Below are 17,239 nucleotides of genomic sequence, written 5' to 3'. Positions count from 1 at the left end.
CATGCTGTAACAAATTTCTCCCAGAGTATATTGTCGCCCAGCGACTATGTGCAACAGACGCGTCCAGCATATATTGCTTCAGCACATATATTGCCAGACAGTGATTACTGCAGCAGGCACATGTATAATGTCCCTCAGAGTCCTTTACACGGAAGTGTGCCAATGAGTTCAAGGCGGGAAAACTGTAGTTGATTTGCCACCTGAGCCAGGGGGACGGGCGATCGGAGGAGGGCCTTACTCCCCACTGCAGACGTTCCCCCCCTAGTTCTGTGGCCTCCAAATTTATCCCCAGAGCCTGTGATGCCTGGTGGTCTGGCGGAGGAACACCAGAGACAAAAGCCCCACGTCAGCGCTGTCCGGTAGCCTCCAACCCGAGACAGCCAGGCTGCGTAAAAATAAAAAGCTGCCTTACTTTTCTTCCCGTGCTCCGGCCGCAGCCTAGGAGAGTCAGCGTGGGTGGGCATGCTAGCTAATCCTAGTTGTTGGAGTGCTTACGACTAAGACGCATTGCGCAGCACGCTCTAAAAAAAAAAAAAAAAAAAAAAAAGCGATATAATTAAAAGTTAAAAAATGCTTGGGACTGTGAAACAATCACACCGTTTTACATGTGGTCCGGCTCCTGCCACACAAAACAAAGAACAGAGTTCCCTTAGCCAGGTGGTGAGGCTATAGGGAAAGTTGGACATGAGCATTCTAGGAGCTCAAAAGCGTAACCGTTTGGTGCCCGATCCTTATCCAACCACCTACACCCCCATGTCTATCCTGTGGATCTACGGTGGAACCTGAAGAAAAAGGGGCTTAATGGCTACAGCAGCCTTGACAACTGCCTGTACACTTAAGAATCATACCACTAAATTAAGTTCTATTGGCCTCTTTCAAAAGAAGTTGTTCTGAGATAGATATTCCGAATAAAGAGATGACGTTAGTAAGAGATGGAATAGATAAGTGTAACAGTACCACACATCCATTCAGAGGTGATCAACAACGCCTACAGCCAAGGATCAGATTACCCCCCAAAGAGCCAGACGTCTTATTTTGTTTCTTCGAAACGGAGTAAAGAAATACCATTGTTCCCAGGATAGTGTGCCTGATTTACCATGTAAATGGAGGCTGCTACCAACAAAGTAGATCCCTATGGTATGATATCTAGTCACCAGTGTTTGCACATGCAAAACCTTGTGAAAGACAGCAGAACACAGACGGAGCTGCTATGTAGTTTCAGCCGCGACCATCGCAATTTCTGCAGAGGGCCCGGCCAGCAGAAAGTACCTGGATGTGATCCGGACAACAAAAAAAATCCTGTGCCTGGGATCTCCGCACACTGTCAGGCAAGAAACAGCGGGAGCAGACGTGCCAGACCAGTCACTAGAAGCGCGACTTGCTCCTTTTAGGGAAGTTTGTTGAACATCTACAATAAAAAATGATATTCTGTTAGACTACACAGCACCCCCCTGAATACAAAAGTTAAACTGTGCCATCTTGTTCCTCCTATGCTGGAGGGATTTAGGAGGGAGACAGCACCACAAACAATTTGCATTGGAAGATGTATGCCTACTCCTGTAAGCCTCACTCTACACAAAAAAAGTGTAGCAGTGTTATCCAGGATGGATGATCGAAAAATGCCAGGTTTTGCCAGAAGGTGCTGTACACCTCAGCAATGAGGTAGGGCAGCTTTAGACATTTCCCAAAGAAACAGAATCTAAAGTTCTCAGGACCTCCCCTGCCATAGTAAGTGGTGTAAGACGAAGTTCACAGAATGTGTAAGGGTCCATGGTTCAGGCAATGTCTGGGGGTGTCCTGGAAAGGCTGGATTTATGAGTGGTAGATGAACGATATATTGTGTAAGGTCAAACCATGCCTGGAGGCCCTGTGGCGTAAGACTGCAGCACTGAAGACAATCTGACGGCACAAAAGTTGATGCTAGGACAGCGCTACTGCTACTGGCAGTCCGTATCGTCAATCAGTTCCTGAACTCTCCAATCAGGATACCCCAGGAAAGGGATCAAGCTGCCACTTGCTCTTCCTTCTGCATTGGGGTTGCATGGAACAGAAGATTTGGCTGTTGAAATACACACCCCTGACATGCCTCAAAGAATACTGTCCATCAATAAAGTAAACAGATTTTTAAAAAAATACAATATTTAATAAAATAACCCACCTTTTGTTTCTCTAATGTTGAAGGATAAAGAAACCGTGCAACCACCAAATGTTTTTAGTTCACAAATATTTACAGAGCAATGGAAAAAAATAACGCATGTCAAGGTCAGTGATCTTTTACAAGAGACAATGAATGGTACAACCTATACACACTCCCACCTTCTCACTGCTGTCTTTCTGTTGCTGGATCTGCTTGAGACGTCTACTTTTTTCAAGCTGTTTTTGTAACTCAATTTCCAATTCATCTTCGTCCACAACAACTGAAGAGTCTGGCATATCCTCTGTTGAAAGGGACCAGAAGAGAGTTTAACAAGAAAAGTCAGAATTAAGTTCAAGAAAATGACAAGGACAAGTATATTGTAGATTATATAGATACACACACACACTATAAAAACTGTATATACACACACAAACGTGTATTAAAGTCAAAATAGATCAGTACTTTTGCACTATTCTCACCTTGGTCACTAATCTCCATGTTCTCCCAACGAAGGTCATCAGATTGCGGCATGACATTATTGAGCGCCACACTTTGCTCCTCGTCTTCAGAATCAACAATATATCTACGTCCACGCCCCCGAGATCTAAAAAAAAAAATAAAAAAAAAATAAACAATGCAGGATAATAAGCAAAAGTGATAACAGGGAATAATAAGAATTTACTCACCGGTAATTCTATTTCTCGTAGTCCGTAGTGGATGCTGGGAACTCCGTAAGGACCATGGGGAATAGCGGGCTCCGAAGGAGGCTGGGCACTCTAGAAAGATTTAGGACTACCTGGTGTGCACTGGCTCCTCCCACTATGACCCTCCTCCAAGCCTCAGTTAGGACACCGTGCCCGGACGAGCAGACATAATAAGGAAGGATTTAGAATCCCGGGTAAGACTCTTACCAGCCACACCAATCACACCGTACAACTCGTGATACTATATCCAGTTTGACAGTATGAAAACAACTGAGCCTCTCAACAGATGGCTCAACAATAACCCTTTAGTTAACAATAACTATTTACAAGCATTGCAGACAATCCGCACTTGGGATGGGCGCCCAGCATCCACTACGGACTACGAGAAATAGAATTACCGGTGAGTAAATTCTTATTTTCTCTGACGTCCTAGTGGATGCTGGGAACTCCGTAAGGACCATGGGGATTATACCAAAGCTCCCAAACGGGCGGGAGAGTGCGGATGACTCTGCAGCACCGAATGAGAGAACTCCAGGTCCTCCTCAGCCAGGGTATCAAATTTGTAGAATTTTGCAAACGTGTTTGCCCCTGACCAAGTAGCTGCTCGGCAAAGTTGTAAAGCCGAGACCCCTCGGGCAGCCGCCCAAGATGAGCCCACCTTCCTTGTGGAATGGGCATTCACAGATTTTGGCTGTGGCAGGCCTGCCACAGAATGTGCAAGCTGAATTGTACTACAAATCCAGCGAGCAATAGACTGCTTAGAAGCAGGAGCACCCAGCTTGTTGGGTGCATACAGGATAAACAGCGAGTCGGATTTTCTGACTCCAGCCGTCCTGGAAACATATATTTTCAGGGCCCTGACAACGTCTAGCAACTTGGAGTCCTCCAAATCCTTAGTAGCCGCAGGTACCACAATAGGCTGGTTCAGGTGAAACGCTGACACCACCTTAGGGAGAAATTGGGGACGAGTCCTCAATTCCGCCCTATCCATATGGAAAATCAGATAAGGGCTTTTACATGACAAAGCCGCCAATTCTGACACTCGCCTGGCTGAAGCCAAGGCCAATAACATGACCACTTTCCACGTGAGATATTTCAGATCCACGGTTTTTAGTGGCTCAAACCAATGTGATTTTAAGAAACTCAACATCACGTTGAGATCCCAAGGTGCCACAGGAGGCACAAATGGGGGCTGAATATGCAGCACTCCTTTCACAAAGGTCTGAACTTCAGGTACTGAAGCTAGTTCTTTTTGAAAGAAGATCGACAGAGCCGAGATCTGTACTTTAATGGAGCCTAGTTTTAGGCCCATATTCACTCCTGCTTGCAGGAAATGCAGAAATCGACCTAGTTGAAATTCCTCTGTTGGGGCCTTTTTGGCCTCGTACCATGCAACATATTTCCGCCATATGCGGTGATAATGCTTTGCCGTAACATCTTTCCTGGCCTTAATAAGCGTAGGAATGACTTCCTCCGGAATACCCTTTTCTTTTAGGATCCGGTGTTCAACCGCCATGCCGTCAAACGCAGCCGCGGTAAGTCTTGGAACAGACAGGGCCCCTGCTGTAGCAGGTCCTGTCTGAGCGGTAGAGGCCACGGGTCCTCTGAGAGCATCTCTTGAAGTTCCGGGTACCACGCTCGTCTTGGCCAATCCGGAACCACGAGAATGGTGTTTACTCCTCTCTTTCTTATTATTCTCAATACCTTTGGTATGAGAGGCAGAGGAGGGAACACATAAACCGACTGGTACACCCACGGTGTCACTAGAGCGTCCACAGCTACAGCCTGAGGGTCCCTTGACCTGGCGCAATATCTTTTTAACTTTTTGTTGAGGCGGGACGCCATCATGTCCACCTGTGGTTTTTCCCAACGGTTTACCAGCATCTGGAAGACTTCTGGATGAAGTCCCCACTCTCCCGGGTGGAGGTCGAGTCTGCTGAGGAAGTCTGCTTCCCAGTTGTCCACTCCCGGAATGAACACTGCTGACAGTGCTAGTACATGATTCTCCGCCCATCGGAGAATTCTTGTGGCTTCCGCCATCCTGCTTCTTGTGCCGCCCTGTCGATTTACATGGGCGACTGCCGTGATGTTGTCTGACTGGATCAGCACCGGCTGGTGTAGGAGCAGGGATTTTGCTTGACTTAGGGCATTGTAGATGGCCCTTAGTTCCAGAATATTTATGTGAAGGGAAGTCTCCTGACTCGACCATAGTCCTTGGAAGTTTCTTCCCTGTGTGACTGCCCCCCAGCCTCGAAGGCTGGCATCCGTGGTCACCAGGACCCAGTCCTATATGCCGAACCTGCGGCCCTCTAGAAGATGGGCACTCTGCAGCCACCACAGTAGCGACACCCTGGTTCTTGGAGACAGGGTTATCAAGCGATGCATCTGAAGATGCGATCCGGACCACTGGTCCAACAGGTCCCACTGAAAGATTCTGGCATGGAACCTGCCGAAGGGAATTGCTTCGTAAGAAGCCGCCATCTTTCCCAGGACCCGCGTGCAGCGATGCACTGATACCTGTTTTGGTTTCAGAAGGTCTCTGACTAGAGATGACAACTCCGTGGCTTTTTCCTCCGGGAGAAACACTTTTTTCTGGACTGTATCCAGAATCATACCCAGGAACAGTAGTCGTGTCGTCGGAACCAGATGTGACTTTGGGATATTCAGAATCCAGCCGTGCTGGTGCAGCACCTCCTGAGATAGTGCTACTCCCACCAACAACTGTTCCTTGGACCTCGCTTTTATTAGGAGATCGTCCAAGTACGGGATAATTAAAACTCCCTTTTTTCGAAGGAGTATCATCATTTCCGCCATCACCTTGGTAAATACCCTCGGTGCCGTGGACAGTCCAAACGGCAGCGTCTGGAATTGGTAATGGCAATCCTGTACCACAAATCTGAGGTACTCCTGGTGAGGATGGTAAATGGGGACATGCAAGTAAGCATCCTTGATGTCCAGGGATACCATGTAATCCCCCTCGTCCAGGCTCGCAATAACCGCCCTGAGCGATTCCATCTTGAACTTGAATTTTTTTATGTATGTGTTCAAGGATTTCAAATTTAAAATGGGTCTCACCGAACCGTCCGGTTTCGGTACCACAAATAGTGTGGAATAGTAACCCCGGCCTTGTTGAAGTAGGGGTACCTTGATTATCACCTGCTGGGAATACAGCTTGTGAATTGCCGCTAGCACTGCCTCCCTGTCTGAAGGAGCAATCGGCAAGGCAGATTTTAGGAACCGGTGGGGTGGAGACGCCTCGAATTCCAGTTTGTACCCCTGAGATACTATTTGAAGGATCCAGGGATCCACCTGTGAGCGAGCCCACTGATCGCTGAAATTCTTGAGGCGGCCCCCCACCGTACCTGGCTCCGCCTGTGGAGCCCCACCGTCATGCGGCGGACTTGGAAGAAGAAGCGGGGGAGGACTTTTGCTCCTGGGAACCTGCTGTTTGTTGCAGTCTTTTTCCCCTACCTCTGCCTCTGGACAGAAAGGACCCGCCTTTTCCACGCCTGTTTTTCTGGGTCCGAAAGGACTGAACCTGATAAAACGGCGCCTTCTTAGGCTGTGAGGGGACATGGGGTAAAAATGCTGACTTCCCAGACGTTGCTGTGGAAACTAGGTCCGATAGACCATCCCCAAATAATTCCTCACCCTTATATGGTAACACTTCCATGTGCTTTTTTGAATCTGCATCTCCTGTCCACTGGCGAGTCCATAAGCCTCTCCTAGCAGAAATGGACAATGCACTAACTTTAGATGCCAATCGGCAGATTTCCCTTTGTGCATCTCTCATATATAAGACTGAGTCTTTTATATGGTCTATGGTTAACAGGATCATGTCTCTGTCTAATGTGTCAATATTTTCTGACAGTTTATCTGACCACGCAGCGGCAGCACTGCACATCCAAGCTGACGCAATAGCTGGCCTAAGTATAATGCCTGTGTGTGTATATACAGACTTCAGGATCGCCTCCTGCTTTCTATCAGCAGGTTCCTTGAGGGCGGCCGTATCCGGAGACGGTAGTGCCACTTTTTTAGACAAACGTGTGAGCGCTTTATCCACTCTAGGGGGTGTTTCCCAACGTGACCTATCCTCTGGCGGGAAAGGGAACGCCATTAGTACCTTCTTAGGAATTACCAATTTTTTATCAGGGAAAGCCCACGCTTCTTCACACACTTCATTTAATTCATCTGATGGGGGAAAAAATAAGAATTTACTTACCGATAATTCTATTTCTCGTAGTCCGTAGTGGATGCTGGGGACTCCGTCAGGACCATGGGGAATAGCGGCTCCGCAGGAGACAGGGCACAAAAGTAAAAGCTTTAGGATCAGGTGGTGTGCACTGGCTCCTCCCCCTATGGCCCTCCTCCAAGCCTCAGGTAGGATACTGTGCCCGGACGAGCGTACACAATAAGGAAGGATTTTGAATCCCGGGTAAGACTCATACCAGCCACACCAATCACACTGTACAACCTGTGATCTGAACCCAGTTAACAGCATGATAACAGCGGAGCCTCTGAAAAGATGGCTCACAACAATAATAACCCGATTTTTGTAACAATAACTATGTACAAGTATTGCAGACAATCCGCACTTGGGATGGGCGCCCAGCATCCACTACGGACTACGAGAAATAGAATTATCGGTAAGTAAATTCTTATTTTCTCTGACGTCCTAAGTGGATGCTGGGGACTCCGTCAGGACCATGGGGATTATACCAAAGCTCCCAAACGGGCGGGAGAGTGCGGATGACTCTGCAGCACCGAGTGAGAGAACTCCAGGTCCTCCTCCGCCAGGGTGTGCCCCTGACCAAGTAGCAGCTCGGCAAAGTTGTAAAGCCGAGACCCCTCGGGCAGCCGCCCAAGATGAGCCCACCTTCCTTGTGGAATGGGCATTTACATATTTTGGCTGTGGCAGGCCTGCCACAGAATGTGCAAGCTGAATTGTACTACACATCCAACTAGCAATCGTCTGCTTAGAAGCAAGAGCACCCAGTTTTTTGGGTGCATACAGGATAACAGCAAGTCAGTTTTCCTGACTCCAGCCGTCCTGGAAACCTATATTTTCAGGGCCCTGACAACCTCTAGCAACTTGGAGTCCTCCAAGTCCCTAGTAGCCGCAGGTACCACAATAAGCTGGTTCAGGTGAAACGCTGACACCACCTTAGGGAGAAACTGGGGACGAGTCCGCAGCTCTGCCCTGTCCGAATGGACAATCAGATATGGGCTTTTGTGAGACAAAGCCGCCAATTCTGACACTCGCCTGGCCGAGGCCAGGGCCAACATCATGGTCACTTTCCATGTGAGATATTTCAAATCCACAGATTTGAGCGGTTTAAACCAATGTGATTTGAGGAATCCCAGAACTACGTTGAGATCCCACAGTGCCACTGGAGGCACAAAAGGGGGTTGTATATGCAGTACTCCCTTGACAAACTTCTGGACTTCAGGAACTGAAGCCAATTCTTTCTGGAAGAAAATCGACAGGGCCGAAATTTGAACCTTAATGGATCCCAATTTGAGGCCCATAGACACTCCTGTTTGCAGGAAATGCAGGAATCGACCGAGTTGAAATTTCTTCGTGGGGCCTTCCTGGCCTCACACCACGCAACATATTTTCGCCACATGTGGTGATAATGTTGTGCGGTCACCTCCTTCCTGGCTTTGACCAGGGTAGGAGTGACCTCTTCCGGAATGCCTTTTTCCCTTAGGATCCGGCGTTCAACCGCCATGCCGTCAAACGCAGCCGCGGTAAGTCTTGGAACAGACATGGTACTTGCTGAAGCAAGTCCCTTCTTAGCGGCAGAGGCCCTGAGTCCTCTGTGAGCATCTCTTGAAGTTCCGGGCACCAAGTCCTTCTTGGCCAATCCGGAGCCACGAGTATAGTTCTTACTCCTCTACGTCTTATAATTCTCAGTACCTTAGGTATGAGAAGCAGAGGAGGGAACACATACACCGACTGGTACACCCACGGTGTTACCAGAACGTCCACAGCTATTGCCTGAGGGTCTCTTGACCTGGCGCAATACCTGTCCAGTTTTTTGTTCAGGCGGGACGCCATCATGTCCACCTTTGGTTTTTCCCAATGGTTCACAATCATGTGGAAGACTTCCGTGTGAAGTCCCCACTCTCCCGGGTGGAGGTCGTGCCTGCTGCGGAAGTCTGCTTCCCAGTTGTCCACTCCCGGAATGAACACTGCTGACAGTGCTATCACATGATTTTCCGCCCAGCGAAGAATCCTTGCAGATTCTGCCATTGCCCTCCTGCTTCTTGTGTCGCCCTGTCTGTTTTCGTGGGCGACTGCCGTGATGTTGTCCGACTGGATCAGCACCGGTTGACTTTGAAGCAGAGGTCTTCCTAGGCTCAGAGCATTGTAAATTGCCCTTAGCTCCAGTATATTTATGTGGAGAGAAGTCTCCAGACTTGACCACACTCCTTGGAAATTTCTTCCCTGTGTGACTGCTCCCCAGCCTCTCAGGCTGGCATCCGTGGTCACCAGGACCCAGTCCTGAATGCCGAATCTGCTGCCCTCTAGTAGATGAGCACTCTGCAGCCACCACAGAAGAGACACCCTTGTCCTTGGAGACAGGATTATCCGCTGATGCATCTGAAGATGCGATCCGGACCATTCGTCCAGCAGATCCCACTGAAAAATTCTTTCGTGAAATCTGCCGAATGGAATCGCTTCGTAAGAAGCCACCATTTTTCCCAGGACTCTTGTGCATTGATGCACTGACACTTGGCCTGGTTCTAGGAGGTTCCTAACTAGCTCGGATAACTCCCAGGCTCTCCCCTCCGGGAGAAACACCTTTTTCTGGACTGTGTCCAGAATCATCCCTAGTAACAGCAGACGTGTCGTCGGAATCAGATGCGATTTTGGAATATTTAGAATCCACCCGTGCTGTCGTAGAACTACTTGAGATAGTGCTACTCCGACCTCCAACTGTTCTCTGGACCTTGCCCTTATCAGGAGATCGTCCAAGTAAGGGATAATTAAGACGCCTTTTCTTTGAAGAAGAATCATCATTTCGGCCATTACCTTGGTAAAGACCCGGGGTGCCGTGGACAATCCAAACGGCAGCGTCTGAAACTGATAGTGACAGTTCTGTACCACGAACCTGAGGTACCCTTGGTGAGAAGGGCAATTTGGGACATGGAGGTAAGCATCCTTGATGTCCAGGGCCATATAGTCCCCTTCTTCCTGGTTCGCTATCACTGCTCTGAGTGACTCCATCTTGATTTGAACCTTTGTATGTAAGTGTTCAAAGATATCAGATTTAGAATAGGTCTCACCGAGCCGTCTGGCTTCAGTACCACAAATAGTGTGGAATAATACCCCTTTCCTTGTTGTAGGAGGGGTACTTTGATTATCACCTGCTGGGAATACAGCTTGTGAATTGTTTCCAATACTGCCTCCCTGTCGGAGGGAGACGTTGGTAAAGCAGATTTCAGGAACCTGCGAGGGGGAGACGTCTCGAATTTCCAATCTGTACCCCTGGGATACTACTTGTAGGATCCAGGGGTCCACTTGCGAGTGAGCCCACTGCGTGCTGAAACTCGAGACGACCCCCCCCACCGCACCTGAGTCCGTGGAGGGCTTCTGTTCCTGGGAAGGGGCTGCCTGCTGCAGTCTTCTTCCGTTCCTCTACCCCTGGGCAGATATGACTGGCCTTTTGCCCGCTTGCCCTTATGGGGACGAAAGGACTGAGGCTGAAAAGACGGTGTCTTTTTCTCCTTTATACGGCAATACTTCCATGTGCCGTTTGGAATCTGCATCACCTGACCACTGTCGTGTCCATAAACAACTTCTGGCAGATATGGACATCGCACTTACTCTTGATGCCAGAGTGCAAATATCCCTCTGTGCATCTCGCATATATAGAAATGCATCCTTTAAATGCTCTATAGTCAATAAAATACTGTCCCTGTCAAGGGTATCAATATTTTCAGTCAGGGAATCCGACCAAGCCACCCCAGCGCTGCACATCCAGGCTGAGGCGATCGCTGGTCGCAGTATAACACCAGTATGTGTGTATATACTTTTTAGGATATTTTCCAGCCTCCTATCAGCTGGCTCCTTGAGGGCGGCCCTATCTGGAGACGGTCCCGCCACTTGTTTTGATAAGCGTGTGAGCGCCTTATCCACCCTAAGGGGTGTTTCCCAACGCGCCCTAACTTCTGGCGGGAAAGGGTATACCGCCAATAATTTTCTATCGGGGGAAACCCACGCATCATCACACACTTCATTTAATTTATCTGATTCAGGAAAAACTACAGGTAGTTTTTTCACACTCCACATAATACCCTTTTTTGTGGTACTTGTAGTATCAGAAATATGTAACACCTCCTTCATTGCCCTTAACAAGTAACGTGTGGCCCTAAAGGAAAATACGTTTGTTTCTTCACCGTCGACACTGGAGTCAGTGTCCGTGTCTGTGTCGACCGACTGAGGTAAAAGGACGTTTTAACGCCCCTGACGGTGTTTGAGACGCCTGGACAGGTACTAATTGGTTTGCCGGCCGTCTCATGTCGTCAACCGACCTTGCAGCGTGTTGACATTATCACGTAATTCCTTAAATAAGCCATCCATTCCGGTGTCGACTCCCTAGAGAGTGACATCACCATTACAGGCAATTGCTCCGCCTCCTCACCAACATCGTCCTCATACATGTCGACACACACGTACCGACACACAGCACACACACAGGGAATGCTCTGATAGAGGACAGGACCCCACTAGCCCTTTGGGGAGACAGAGGGAGAGTTTGCCAGCACACACCAAAAACGCTATAATTATACAGGGACAACCTTTATATAAGTGTTTTTCCCTTATAGCATTTTAATATATATAGTCATATCGCCAAATAAGTGCCCCCCCTCTCTGTTTTAACCCTGTTTCTGTAGTGCAGTGCCTGGGAGCCTTCCCACCAGCATTTCTGTGAGGGAAAATGGCGCTGTGTGCTGAGGAGAATAGGCCCCGCCCCCTTTTCGGCGGGCTTCTTCTCCCGTTTTTCTGAGACCTGGCAGGGGTTAAATACATCCATATAGCCCCCAGGGGCTATATGTGATGTATTTTTAGCCAGAATAAGGTACTATCATTGCTGCCCAGGCGCCCCCCCCCAGCGCCCTGCACCCTCAGTGACCGCTGCTATGAAGTGTGCTGACAACAATGGCGCACAGCTGCAGTGCTGTGCGCTACCTTATGAAGACTGAAAAGTCTTCTGCCGCCGGTTTCTGGAGCTCTTCACTTTTCGGCATCTGCAAGGGGGTCGGCGGCGCGGCTCCGGGACGAACCCCAGGGTGAGACCTGTGTTCCGACTCCCTCTGGAGCTAATGGTGTCCAGTAGCCTAAGAAGCCAATCCATCCTGCATGCAGGTGAGTTCACTTCTCTCCCCTAAGTCCCTCGATGCAGTGAGCCTGTTGCCAGCAGGACTCACTGAAAATAAAAAACCTAACAAAACTTTTACTCTAAGCAGCTCTTTAGGAGAGCCACCTAGATTGCACCCTTCTCGGCCGGGCACAAAAATCTAACTGAGGCTTGGAGGAGGGTCATAGGGGGAGGAGCCAGTGCACACCACCTGATCCTAAAGCTTTTACTTTTGTGCCCTGTCTCCTGCGGAGCCGCTATTCCCCATGGTCCTGACGGAGTCCCCAGCATCCACTTAGGACGTCAGAGAAACTACGGGTAGTTTTTTCTCTCCAAACATAATACCCTTTTTAGTGGTACCAGTAGTTATATCAGAAATGTTTAACACCTCTTTCATTGCCTCAATCATACAGTGAATGGCCTTAGTGGGTATCAGGTTTGACTCATCGTCGTCGACACTGGTGTCAGTATCCGTGTCGACATCTGGGTCTGCTTGAGGTAGCGGGCGTTTTAGAGCCCCTGACGACCCATGCGATGCCTGGGCAGGCACGAGCTGAGAAGTCGGCTGTCCCACATTTGGCATGTCGTCGATTTTCTTATATAAGGAGTCTATACGTGCACTCATTACTTTCCATAAGCCCATCCACTCAGGTGTCTGCCCCGCAGGGGGTGACATCCCTTCTAAAGGCATCTGCTCCGCCTCCACATCATTATCCTCATCAAACATGTCGACACAGCCGTACCGACACACCGCACACACACAAGGAATGCTCCAAATGAGGACAGGACCCACAAAAGCCCTTTGGGGGGACAGAGTGAGAGTATGCCAGCACACACCAGAGCGCTATATAATGCAGGGACTAACTAAGTTATGTCCCCTATAGCTGCTTTTTATATTATATATGTATTGCGCCCAAATTTAGTGCCCCCCCTCTCTATTTTTACCCTGTTCTGAAGTGTAGACTGCAGGGGAGAGCCAGGGAGCTTCCTTCCAGCGGATCTGTGAAGGAGAAATGGCGCCAGTGTGTCTGAGGGAGATAGCTCCGCCCCTTTTCCGCGGCCTATTCTCCCGCTTTTTTCTGGATTCTAGCAGGGGAATTTACCACATATATAGCCTCTAGGGCTATATATTGTGGTATTTTTGCCAGCCAAGGTGTTTTTATTGCAGCTCAGGGCGCCCCCCCCCAAGCGCCCTGCACCCTCAGTGACCGGAGTGTGAAATGTGCATGAGGAGCAATGGCGCACAGCTGCAGTGCTGTGCGCTACCTTGGTGAAGACTGATGTCTTCTGCCGCCGATTTTCCGGACCTCTTCTTGCTTCTGGCTCTGTAAGGGGGACGGCGGCGCGGCTCCGGGACCGAACACCAAGGACTGGGCCTGCGGTCGATCCCTCTGGAGCTAATGGTGTCCAGTAGCCTAAGAAGCCCAATCCGGCTGCAAGCAGGCGAGTTCGCTTCTTCTCCCCTTAGTCCCTCGCTGCAGTGAGCCTGTTGCCAGCAGGTCTCACTGAAAATAAAAAAACTAAAATTATACTTTCTTTCTAAGGGCTCAGGAGAGCCCCTAGTGTGCATCCAACCTCGGCCGGGCACGAAATCTAACTGAGGCTTGGAGGAGGGTCATAGTGGGAGGAGCCAGTGCACACCAGGTAGTCCTAAATCTTTCTAGAGTGCCCAGCCTCCTTCGGAGCCCGCTATCCCCATGGTCCTTACGGAGTTCCCAGCATCCACTAGGACGTTAGAGAAATACCGTTATCAACGGTAAGTTCTTACCATAACATATATTTCTCCGTCAGGGTCCACAGGTTATCCACAGGATAACAATGGGACTTCCCAAAGCAATTTTTAGTGGTGGGGACGCTCCTGATTGGATAGGAAAACCTTACGCCCGAATTCAGCATCATAAGAGGTAAAGTTATCCCAGGCATAATGTCTGATGAATGTGTTTATTGGAAGCCATGTGGCTGCCTTACATATCTGTTCTGCTCAAGCACAATGTTGTGCTGCCCATGAAGGGCCTTCCTTACGTGTAAAGTGAGCAAAGACATAAGCCGGGACAGGGAGATCAGCTTGAGAATATACTTCTGAAATCGTCACTCAAAGCCATCTTGCTAGCGTCTGTTTAGTAGCAGGCCATCCCCTCTTGTGAAAACCGTAGACGATGGAGAGAGAATTTGTCTTTCTGATGGCACTGGTATGATCAATGTAGATCCTTAATGCCCGGACTATGTCCAGCGATGCATCTCCCGCAGAAAATCCTGATTGCTGATAAACCGGGACCACAATATCTTCATTAAGGTGGAATATAGATCACCCCTTAGGAAGATACCCAGACCTAGTTCTGAGAACTACTTTATCTAGATAAACATCAGAAAAGGAGATTAACATGACAGTGCTCCTAATCTGACACTCTTCTAGCCGATGCCATAGTCAGCAGAAAGAGAACTTTAGCTGTCAACCATTTAAAATCCACTTCAGTTAGAGGTTTAAACCGAGCAACTAGACAGGCTTTGAGGACTAGATTTAGGTCCCCAGACTCTGCAGTAGGAAAAAAATATATAAAATTTTAAACCTACCGGTAAATCTTTTTCTCCTAGTCCGTAGAGGATGCTGGGGACTCCGTAAGGACCATGGGATAGACGGGCTCCGCAGGAGACATGGGCACTAAAAAGAACTTTAGATATGGGTGTGCACTGGCTCCTCCCTCTATGCTCCTCCTCCAGACCTCAGTTAGAAAACTGTGCCCAGAGGAGACGGACAGTACGAGTAAAGGATTTTGTTAATCTAAGGGCAAGATTCATACCAGCCCACACCATCCACACCGTAATAACATGGAATATACGAACCAGTTAACAGTATGAAACAAAACAGCATCAGCCCGAGACTGATCAAAACCGTAACATAACCCTTATGTAAGCAATAACTATATACAAGTCTTGCAGAATTTTGTCCGCAGTGGGACGGGTGCCCAGCATCCTCTACGGCAGGCATTCCCAACCACGGTCCTCAAGGCACACCAACAGTGCAGGTTTTAGTGATATCCAGGCTGCAGCACAGATGGTTAAATCACAATAGCTCAGCTACTAATTAAGTCACCTGTGATGAAGGCTGGATATCACTAAAACCTGCACTGTTAGTGTGCCTTGAGGACCGTGGTTGGGAATGCCTGCTCTACGGACTAGGAGAAAAAGATTTACCGGTAGGGTTAAAATCTTATTTTCTCTTACGTCCTAGAGGATGCTGGGGACTCCGTAAAGGACCATGGGGATTATACCAAAGCTCCAGACCGGGCGGGAGAGTGCGGATGACTCTGCAGCACCGATTGAGCAAACATGAGGTCCTCATCAGCCAGGGTATCAAACTTGTAAAACTTTGCAAAGGTGTTTGAACCCGACCAAGTCGCCGCTCGGCAAAGCTGTAATGCCGAGACACCTCGGGCAGCCGCCCAAGAAGAGCCCACCTTCCTAGTGGAATGGGCCTTTACCGAATTTGGCAACGGCAATCCAGCCGTAGAATGAGCCTGCTGAATCGTGTTACAGATCCAGCGAGCAATAGTCTGCTTAGAAGCAGGAGCGCCAACCTTGTTGGCTGCATACAAGACAAACAGTGCCTCTGTTTTCCTAACCCGAGCCGTTCTGGCTACATAAATTTTCAATGCCCTGACCACATCAAGGGACTCAGAATCCTCCAAGTCCCGCGTAGCCACAGGCACCACAATAGGTTGGTTCATATGAAAAGAGGAAACCACCTTAGGCAAAAATTGAGGACGAGTCCTCAACTCAGCTCTGTCTACATGGAAGATCAGATAGTGGCTTTTGTGAGACAAAGCCGCTAACTCAGATACTCTCCTAGCAGATGCCAAGGCCAACAACATGACCACCTTCCAAGTGAGATACTTTAATTCCACCGTTTGAAGCGGCTCAAACCAGTGAGACTTAAGGAACCTTAACACCACGTTAAGGTCCCATGGTGCCACTGGAGGCACAAAAGGAGGCTGGATATGCAGCACTCCCTTCACAAAAGTCTGGACTTCTGGGAGAGAAGCCAATTCCTTCTGAAAGAAAATGGATAGGGCCGAAATCTGAACTTTAATGGAGCCTAACTTTAGGCCCAAATTCACTCCATTCTGGAGGAAGTGAAGAAAACGGCCCAGATGGAATTCTTCCGGAGGAGCATTCTTGGACTCACACCAAGACACATACTTCCTCCAAATACGGTGATAATGTTTCGCTGTCACCTCCTTCCTAGCCTTTATCAGAGTAGGAATGACCTCATCCAGAATGCCCTTTTCAGCTAGGATCCGGCGTTCAACCGCCAAGCCGTCAAACGCAGCCGCGGTAAGTCTTGGAATAGACAGGGCCCCTGTTGCAACAGGTCCTCTCAGAGAGGAAGAGGCCACGGATCTTCTGTGAGCATTTCCTGCAGATCCGGATACCAGGCCCTTCGAGGCCAATCTGGAACAATGAGAATTGTCTGTACTCCTCTTCGTCTTATGATTCTCAATATCTTTGAGATGAGAGGAAGAGGAGGGAACACATAGACCGACTGGAACACCCAAGGCGTCCACTGCTATCGCCTGAGGGTCCCTTGATCTGGCGCAATATCTCTGAAGCTTCTTGTTGAGGCGTGACGCCATCATGTCTATTTGAGGCAGCCCCCACTGACTTGTAATCTCTGCAAAGACTTCCAGATGAAGTCCCCACTCTCCGGGATGTAGATCGTGTCTGCTGAGGAAGTCCGTTTCCCAGTTGTCCACTCCCGGAATGAAGACTCCTGTCAGAGCGCTTACATGATTTTCTGCCCAGCGAAGAATCCTGGTGGCTTCTGTCATTGCCACTCCGCTCTTTGTTCTGCCTTGGCAGTTTACATGAGCCACTGCGGTGATGTTGTCTGACTGAATCAGAACCGGTAGGTCACGAAGCAAATTCTCCGCTTGACGAAGGCCGTTGTATATGGCCCTTAATTCCAGTATGTTGATGTGTAGACAAGCCTCCTGGCTTGACCACAGACCTTGGAAGTTTCTTCCCTGTGTGAC

General features: G+C 48.9%; 1 protein-coding gene across 2 annotated transcripts in view; it reads right to left on the bottom strand.

Annotated features, from left to right (window-relative positions):
• Positions 1 to 17,239, bottom strand: part of SART1 (spliceosome associated factor 1, recruiter of U4/U6.U5 tri-snRNP) — a 204,242-nt gene that overhangs the window by 101,199 nt on the left and 85,804 nt on the right. For both annotated transcript variants that reach the window (XM_063945135.1, XM_063945136.1), the window contains exons 12-13: positions 2,617 to 2,741; positions 2,317 to 2,438 (exon numbers count right to left, since the gene is read on the bottom strand). In XM_063945135.1, coding sequence (XP_063801205.1) covers positions 2,317 to 2,438; positions 2,617 to 2,741 — 247 coding nt within the window. The remainder of the gene's footprint in view (positions 1 to 2,316; positions 2,439 to 2,616; positions 2,742 to 17,239) is intronic.

The sequence above is a fragment of the Pseudophryne corroboree genome, chromosome 11 (genome assembly GCF_028390025.1).
Source record: "Pseudophryne corroboree isolate aPseCor3 chromosome 11, aPseCor3.hap2, whole genome shotgun sequence".
Taxonomy (NCBI): domain Eukaryota; kingdom Metazoa; phylum Chordata; class Amphibia; order Anura; family Myobatrachidae; genus Pseudophryne; species Pseudophryne corroboree.
Note: the sequence above shows the minus strand (reverse complement) of the source record. Positions and strands in the feature narration are given on the sequence as shown.